The sequence below is a fragment of the Nerophis ophidion genome, linkage group LG12 (assembly GCF_033978795.1).
Source record: "Nerophis ophidion isolate RoL-2023_Sa linkage group LG12, RoL_Noph_v1.0, whole genome shotgun sequence".
Taxonomy (NCBI): domain Eukaryota; kingdom Metazoa; phylum Chordata; class Actinopteri; order Syngnathiformes; family Syngnathidae; genus Nerophis; species Nerophis ophidion.
Window position 1 is genome coordinate 2066512 of NC_084622.1, and position 9619 is coordinate 2076130.

General features: G+C 37.8%; 1 protein-coding gene across 1 annotated transcript in view; it reads left to right on the plus strand.

Moving 5' to 3' along the window:
* The window catches only part of LOC133562880 (LHFPL tetraspan subfamily member 3 protein-like), a 63530-nt gene that overhangs the window by 51144 nt on the left and 2767 nt on the right, over positions 1-9619 (plus strand). The window contains exons 2-3 of the mRNA XM_061916690.1: positions 8113-8349; positions 8587-8613. Of these exons, the coding sequence (XP_061772674.1) occupies positions 8113-8349; positions 8587-8603 (254 nt within the window). The 3' untranslated portion in view covers positions 8604-8613. The remainder of the gene's footprint in view (positions 1-8112; positions 8350-8586; positions 8614-9619) is intronic.

Here is a 9619-nt window from a genome sequence, read left to right on the forward strand (position 1 = left end):
GCTACTTTCCTCACTCACACTTCTCCGAGTTGACTTACCCTTTTTCCTTATCCTATTTTTCGGACTATAAGGCGCACTTAAAACCCTTAATTTCCTCAAAACTCGACAGTGCGCCTTATAACCCGGTGCGAAATCATTCTGGTTGTGCTTACCGACCTCAAAGCTATTTTTTTTTTGGTACATGGTGTAGTGATAAGTGTGACCGGTAGATGGCAGTCACACATAAGAGATACGTGTAGACTGCAATATAACTCAAGTAAACAACACCAAAATGTAATATGTTCCATTGTTCCATTAGAACGTTACACACAGCGCGCAAAAATCAATCAATCAATCAATCAATCAATGTTTATTTATATAGCCCCAAATCACAAATGTCTCAAAGGGCTGCACAAATCATTACGACTACGACATCCTCGGAAGAACCCACAAAAGGGCAAGGAAAACTCACACCCAGTGAGCAGGGAGAATTCACATCCAGTGGGACGCCAGTGACATGAGAAACCTTGGAGAGGACCTCAGATGTGGGCAACCCCCCTCTAGGGGACCGAAAGCAATGGATGTCGAGCGGGTCTAACATGATACTGTGAAAGTTCAATCCATAGTGGCTCCAATACAGCCGCGAGAGTTCAGTTCAAAGCGGATCCAAGACAGCAGCGAGAGTCCCGTCCAGAGGAAACCATCTCAAGCGGAGGCGGATCAGCAGCGTAGAGATGTCCCCAACCGATACACAGGCGAGCGGTCCATCCTGGGTCTCGACTCTGGACAGCCAGTACTTCATCCATGGTCATCGGCCCGGACCCCCTCCACAAGGGAGGGGGGGACATAGGAGAAAAAAGAAAAGAAGCGGCAGATCAACTGGTCTAAAAAGGAGGTCTATTTAAAGGCTAGAGTATACAAATGAGTTTTAAGGTGAGCCTTAAATACTTCTACTGAGGTAGCATCTTGAACTGTTACCGGGAGGGCATTCCAGAGTACTGGAGCCCGAACGGAAAACGCTCTATAGCCCGCAGACTTTTTTCGGGCTCTAGGAATCACTAATCAAATGTTTTAGTACGACTTTGGTAAGCTATGAGGCCGCACCGCTTGATTAGCCACACTTTGGACAACCCCAGACGTGAAGGACGTCCACTCAAAAGGAGTTTTTCATTTATCATTTTTCATTTTTTAAACTACTACAATATCTATTGGAACCTTTAGGGCTTCCCTCAATGTTGGTGAATGTTAAAAGTCCCGGGGATCTAAAAGGGTCTCAGTCATTAAAGTGTTAAAAATAAGACTTATATGCATTTTTTTCTTTCATTTTCAATGCTTAAATATCTAAAGATCAACGTCAGATCCATCCATGAACATACATTTTATTTTTATGTTTTATGGTCCTTTTTTCAAAATAAACCCTGTGGTTTTATAGCAAAAACACATACAATTTAAAAAAAATTCCACAAAAAATATTAAAAGTGGAATATTTTATAGGAACCCAAAATAGATTTTAAAAAATCACAACAACATAGATTTTGGTTTATTATTAATTTTTGACAAAAATTTGACAAAATGTCTGGGGCTCCTATCTAAAAGTGTTAAAAATAATATATATATATATATATATATATATATATATATATATATATATATATATATATATATATATATATATATATATATATACATACATACATACATACATACATACATACATACATACATACATACATACATACATACATACATACATATATATATATATATATATATATATATATATATATATATATATATATATATATATATATATATATATTAGGGCTGGGCAACGATTAAAAATTTTAATCGAAGTTAATCGCACTATTTCTCTGATTAATCGCGATTAACTGCATTGTATACGCAAAGCCCAATAATGAATTCAAAAGTAGTGTGTAGTGCACCTTTATTGGAATATTCTCCCACATGAACAAAAGCGCCAAAACATTTGTTGTGCAAACACAATTTAAATCAGTCCTTGTTAAACAGTAGCAGTTAAATAGCATATTTTATGAAAATCAACTCAAAAAATGTAAATACAAACATTTAAGCTTATTGCCACTGCCAGGGTATTTAAGTTATCCTGTTTGTTATGGAAAATAAATATAATCTACATACAAATCTCTGAGCCACAATCATAACATCTGAACGGGCAATTTCTGAGGTAACAGCAGAAACATTTTTTTTATCAGGGATCTTATGTTTAAAAAACCTATATTATAGGTAGTGGGCTGTTTTAGGGAATTTTTGATCAAATTATCCGTAGTAGCAATATTAATAATGTTGTGTTTATTCTGCGTAGTGCACTTAAAATAATTATGACCATATTTAGGAATTGATATGATGGGAATTTTCCGATTGTTTGCTTGGTGCTTTGATAAACTGAAGGCATCATATACGTGGTACTATATTGTGATGTTATGAGCCAGGGAAAAAAAGAACTACCCTACCCAGCATGCAACAGGAGTGACGAGCATGCGCGGTAGCCCGGTATAGGTTGTGTCGCCATGACGGCATCTTGTATGTTGTGATATGCACGCTCTGAAAGTAAACGTTAAGAACTCAGCCAACACTCCTGGTCTGCATTATTCATAAATAGACAGACAACACATATACTCCGCTGCTTCACAGGCCGCTGGATGTAGCCGGCAAAGTATTCCCATGCTAGCTAGCCGGTCTAGCAAGCACGCCTCATTCAGTCCAAAACGGCCCGATCTATCCACATCCAGAATTGTCTGGCGGTCGTAAGTGATCCCGGAGTGACCACGCTGTAAGCCAGCCATGACATTTGCAGAATTGTCCGGTATTTTTGCCAAATGTTCCATCTTTACCAAGAGCCCCTGACGCCGAAGAACATCCGGGCGTCGCCATCTTGCTAAGAAAAGGCGTTAACAAAATAAAAGCATGTAAACAACAAACGCAAATGTGCGATAAAATAATTGTCGGCGTTAATAGATTGATGAGTTAACTCGTAATTAACGTGTTAATTTGCCCACCCCAAATATATATATATATATGTATATATATAAATATAAATATATATAAATATATATATATATATATATATATATATATTTTTTTTTTTTTTTTTTACTTTAACACCTATTTTTCTACATCAACTTAAGATGTATTTGTTAATTATACAATTTTTATGATTTTTCTTTAACACGTTTTCTTTTTTTTCTGCTGTTTTTGTCAAAAAAAAACATTGCTTTAGTTGGCAAACACACAAAATATGTAGTATTTCCCCCATAAAAGTGAAATATTTGATTTGAAGTAATTGAAGCCTTGGATATGTCAATTATTCATACCAACATTGATATTGAGTTATTATTATATTAACCATTTTTTATTAGTATTTTTTACCTGATTGCTATTTTATTCCAATTTCTATGTTATTTTAGTAACAGTATTTTTAGAATGTGCGGCGGGCCGTAAAAAAAGAGTAGCTCCGGCCGCACTTTGGACAATCCCAGACATGAGGGTTTTGATTGATTGAGACATTTATTAGTAGATTGCACAGTACAGTACATATTCCGTACAATTGACCACTAAATGCTAACACCCCAATAAGTTTTTCAACTTGTTTAAGTCGGGGTCCACGTAAATCAATTCATGGTAAGTCAGGGTCCACGTTAAGGATGTCAACTCAAAAGTGTCACACCGCGGTGAGGGACGTCTTGTTTTGGTTTTTTTGTCTTATGGTTTTAATTTGAAAAGTAACTCTCCTCTGGTTTCAGGTCACTTGCCCTTCCTTTTGTGTCATCAGTCTGACATCATCCCTGTTCTCTGATTGTTTCCAGCTGTTCCCTATTACCTTCATGTGTTTATAAGCTCACTCCTTCCTTAGTTCTGTGCCAGATTGTCTGGTTTATTGGTGCTCTCTAGCGTCCATGTCTTTGTCCATGCCTTGCCTTGTCTTGTGCTTATGTCCCTTGATCCTGAACCCCTTTATGAATATTTGGAGTTTTCCTTTTTTTCTCCTCAGCAGAGTGATTTTGGTTATTTAGTTATTCAGCCGCAGTGGTAAGTTTCAGTAAAGTTTTCTCATTCATTCCTCAACTTTTTGAGTGACTATTTTTGTTAAATACTTTATTAGATTAGTTAGTGTAGAATTTTTCATAGATGTTGTGTTGGTCCTCCTGTTGGAGCGCTTTTTGTTAAATACTGTTCATAGTTCGTCTTTACTTTTGTGTTTTCCTCCGTTCGGAGTGATTTTCGGTTGTTCCTTCTTTTTCTGGAACCTTTTCGCCGCGTAGTTTATTTTTGGGATTATAGATGCTTTTTCTTGACTCGGGAGGTAAAAGGAAACTGTCAAAATAAAAGCCTGTCTAAAGTCCCAAATCTGCATCTGAGTCCAAATCCTTTTATCAAAGCCTGACAAAAAGGAATTGGACTGCTATATATATAAAAAAAACAGCATAGCTTTTAATAAAAACCTGTTGAACATGTAAGACATGTTTAAAAGCTGCCATTACTTACTGTATCGGTGCTGATTGAGGCGGTGGAGAATGTCTTTGTTCCGCATTGGACCACAATCAGCGTAGTAGTCTGTGTGCTTTCATGCAAATGCGTGGGCAATCGTATGGGAAAAACAATTTATTGCAAAAAGAAAAGGGCTGCAGAGAAAATGTATGCGGTGCAATTACAGCTCACATTTACATTTTAAAGGCTCATCCATAAAGGAGGTAAGCAGGAGGTAAAGAAGCAATTTCTATGTACCATTTAATGATAATGTTCACCCTCACACAGCAACGTGAGGAAGAGAGTAATGGGAATAATGACCAAGAGGTTTTAGTTTTATTATTAATGTGCAATGCACTCTGGGAAAAACTGTGCAATCAGCTTCATTTTTCCCCCTCCACGTCTTCAGATGTTCTCCTCCTGCATCACCGCCGACAAGAGGTCTCAGGAATCAAAGCCAAAGCCGTTTAACCCGTGGGCAAAAATATAAAAATAAAGGAAGTGGTTAGTCGAATAAAAAAAGAAAAAAGAGGGCTCTGATCTTTTATTATTGTGATGTTCTGCTTAGAGAAGATTCACTTTCACACTGGTCAGCGGCGCTCGGATGGAAGATCAGAAAGATTTTTATCTTTTGAGGATGGAAAGCTGTTGTTGTCATTTACCATGAATTGATGAACGTGGACCCCGACTTAAAAAAGTTGAAAAACTTATTGGGGTGTTACCATTTAGTGGTCAATTGTACGGAATATGTACTGTACTGTGCAATCTACTAATATATATATATATATATATATATATATATATATATATATATATATATATATATATATATATATATATATATATATATATATATATATATATAAATGTAATGTATAATATATAATATAAAAATTGAATATATAAATGGGAAAAAAAAAAATATATATATATATATATATATATTAGGGGTGGGCAAATTAATGCGTTAATTACGCGTTAACTCATCAATCTATTAACGCCGACAATTATTTTATCGCACATTTGCGTTTGTTAACGCCTTTTCTTAACAAGATGGCGTTGCCCGGCGTCAAGGGGCTCTTGGTAAAGATGGAACATTTGGCAAAAATACCGGACAATTCTGCAAATTTCATGGCTGGCTTACAGCGTGGTCACTCCGGGATCACTTACGACCGCCAGACAATTCTGGATGTGGATAGATCGGGCCGTTTTGGACTGAATGAGGCGTGCTTGCTAGACCGGCTAGCTAGCATGGGAATACTTTGCCGGCTACATCCAGCGGCCTGTGAAGCAGCGGAGTATATGTGTTGTCTGTCTATTTATGAATAATGCAGACCAGGAGTGTTGGCTGAGTTCTTAACGTTTACTTTCAGAGCGTGCATATCACAACATACAAGATGCCGTCATGGCGACACAACCTATACCGGGCTACCGCGCATGCTCGTCACTCCTGTTGCATGCTGGGTAGGGTAGTTCTTTTTTTCCCTGGCTCATAACATCACAATATAGTACCATGTATATGATGCCTTCAGTTCATCAAAGCACCAAGCAAACAATCGGAAAATTCCCATCATATCAATTCCTAGATATGGTCATAATTATTTTAAGTGCACTACGCAGAATAAACACAACATTATTAATATTGCTACTACGGATAATTTGATCAAAAATTCCCTAAAACAGCCCACTACCTATAATATAAGTTTTTTAAACATAAGACCCTGATAAAAAAAAAATGTTTCTGCTGTTACCTCAGAAATTGCCTGTTCAGATGTTATGATTGTGGCTCAGAGATTTGTATGTACATTATATTTATTTTCCATAACAAACAGGATAACTTAAATACCCTGGCAGTGGCAATAAGCTTAAATGTTTGTATTTACATTTTTGGAGTTGATTTTCATCAAATATGCTATTTAACTGCTACTGTTTAACAAGGACTGATTTAAATTGTGTTTGCACAACAAATGTTTTGGCGCTTTTGTTCATGTGGGAGAATATTCCAATAAAGGTGCACTACACACTACTTTTGAATTCATTATTGGGCTTTGCGTATACAATGCAGTTAATCGCGATTAATCGGAGAAAAAGTACGATTAACTTCGATTAAAATTTTTAATCGTTGCCCAGCCCTAATATATATATATATATGTATTTATGTGTGTGTCTAATTGCAGATTAGCCCACACTGCGGCGCGAGCGCGATGATGTTATTTTTTTGATGGGAAAATGCATTTTTAGACAATATGATTTTCCTGAGCAGCTAGGAGACCCCGAGAGTAACACACGGTAGAAAATGAAATGATGGACGGGTTAGAAAAGACAGATTTAAAAAAAATTATAATATTTTAAAAAATTTAAAAAAATTTTTATTACTCGGACTATCGCAAGACAACTTTTGGATGCTGGTGTGCCGTAAATGACCCGCGGGCTGTAGTTTGGGGACCTTGGGATAGATTAAAAAAAATAATAATAAAAATGTATTTATTTATTTTTCAACTTGGGACTCTCTGCGGGACATATTTTGGATTTTGGACGCTGGCAGGCCGTGTCTTGGGGGCGAGATGTAGTTTTGGGACCCCTGGGATAGATTAAAAAAATAATAATTATAAAAAAAATAATAATACATTTTACTTGACACACTCTTTGCCCTTAAATGTCGCTGTTGAAAATGAGAAAAGTGACTATAACTCATAAGGTATTTCACACCTGGAAATTTTTTCTTTAGGGCAGCACGATGAAAGTGGGGTTAGTGCGTATGCCTCACAATACAAAGGTCCTGGGCCCCTCCCACCTCCAAAGACATGCACCTGGGGATAGGCCCCTCCCACCTCCAAAGACATGCACCTGGGGATAGGCCCCTCCCACCTCCAAAGACATACACCTGGGGATAGGCCCCTCCCACCTCCAAAGACATACACCTGGGGATAGGTTGATTGGCAACACTAAATGGTCCCTAGTGTGTGAATGTTGTCTGTCTATCTGTGTTGGCCCTGTGATGAGGTGGCGACTTGTCCAGGGTGTACACCGCCTTCCGCGTGATTGTAGTTGAGATAGACACCAGCACCACCCCGCGACCTCAAAAGGGACATGCGGTAGAAAATGGATTAATGGAAGTGTGTTATTTATTGCGTCCGATCCCAGATTTGATGTGACTTTGTGTTTGTTGGCTTTATAGAAACACTGAGACCAAGTCTACATTTTTCAAACCGCACACATTCCTTTCCCCTCAGAATTTGAAGTGTTTGGTCAAAAGGATTATTTGTGATTCGTACATTTTCAGAATGTGCTTGTTCTTTTTTTGGCGCCCCCAAAAAACAAAGAAAACCATCTGAGGTCATCTTTGTTTTTAAGTTATCATGCCAGGATTTTACCAGTCTGGCCCACCTGGGAATAGATTTTCCTCCGTTTGGCCCCCGAGCTAAAATGACTTTAACACCTCCGGTCTAGCCCTGTGATGAGGTGGCGACTTGTCCGCCTTCCACTTGATTTGTAGCTGAGATAGGCACCAACGCCCCCCCCGCAACCCCCAAGGGAATAAGCGGTAGAAAATGGACGGATGGATGGAACTCCGCACCCTCTTGCCTGATGTTCTCACTATGGCCGACCTCTGTTCCCCCTCCTCTGCAGGCGTGTGTCTGGTGCTGGGATGCATGATCTACCCCGACGGCTGGGACAGCGATGAGGTGCGGCGGATGTGCGGCGAGCAGACGGACAAATACAGCCTGGGCGCCTGCTCCATGCGCTGGGCCTACATATTGGCTATCATGGGCATCCTGGACGCCCTCATCCTCTCCTTCCTGGCCTTCGTCCTGGGGAATCGACAAGACGGCCTGATGACAGAAGAGCTGCTGGCAGAGAGCAAGGGTGAGTAAGAATGCTGATGAAGACGCGGCGGTACAAGGTGGACAAGAGGTGGCCAGAGGAGGAACTGCTTTGTTGCACAGCAGTGAGCGCAGCAATGGCGCCCTCTGCTGGCGAATGCGCGATAGAGTGTGAAGGATGCTTCTGGCAATGTGTGATTGTGGAGGCTATTAATAGCACGACCTTGAGAGTGTGCAAGATGCATTTTAATGTTGTCTCTCTGCTTGTGTTTTTTTGCAGAGGCAGGCAATGCTTGAAAACATTTAGGTAAGAAAGAACAAACACTCTTCATATTTGTATGGAATGTAAATGATACCGAAGATATTTTGTTGTTGAAGTCTGCAAATCTCTTTTTGTTGTGAAAAAGACTAAAACCGAATTAATATGTTCCATACATACATTTATATGTAAATGCATGTGGGTGTGAATATATATATATATATATATATATATATATATATATATATATATATATATATATATACATATATATATACATATATGTATACATACACATATAGCATAGGAGTTTTTTGTCATTATTACAGTGAACAAGTTCAAAGAACAACAAAATTGGAGTATTAATAGTAAAAAAAATCAAAAAGAAGATATCTATATATATATATATATATATATATATATGTGTGTGTATACAACCACATACATGCACATATGCATATATAAACATCTACACATACACATATAAATATATATACACACATATATATATACATACATATATATACACACACATTTACATACACATATATACACATATACATAAATATACATATATATGTACATATATATATATATACAAACCCCGTTTCAATATAAGTTGGGAAATTGTGTTAGATGTAAATATAAACAGAATACAATGATTTGCAAATCATTTTCAACCCATATTCAGTTGAATATGCTACAAGGACAACATATTTGATGTTCAAACTGCTTAACATTTTTTTTTGTGTGCAAATAATCATTAACTTTAGAATTTGATGCCAGCAACACGTGACAAAGAAGTTGGGAAAGGTGGCAATGAATACTAATTTAGTTGAGGAATGCTCATCAAACACTTATTTGGAACATCCCACAGGTGTGCAGGCTAATTGGGAACAGGTGGGTGCCAATAATTGGCTATAAAAGCAGCTTCCATGAAATGCTAAGTAATTCACAAACAAGGATGGGGTGAGGGTCACCACTTTGTAAGCAAATTGTCGAACAGTTTTAGAACAACATTTCTCAACGAGCTATTGAAAGGAATTTAGGGACT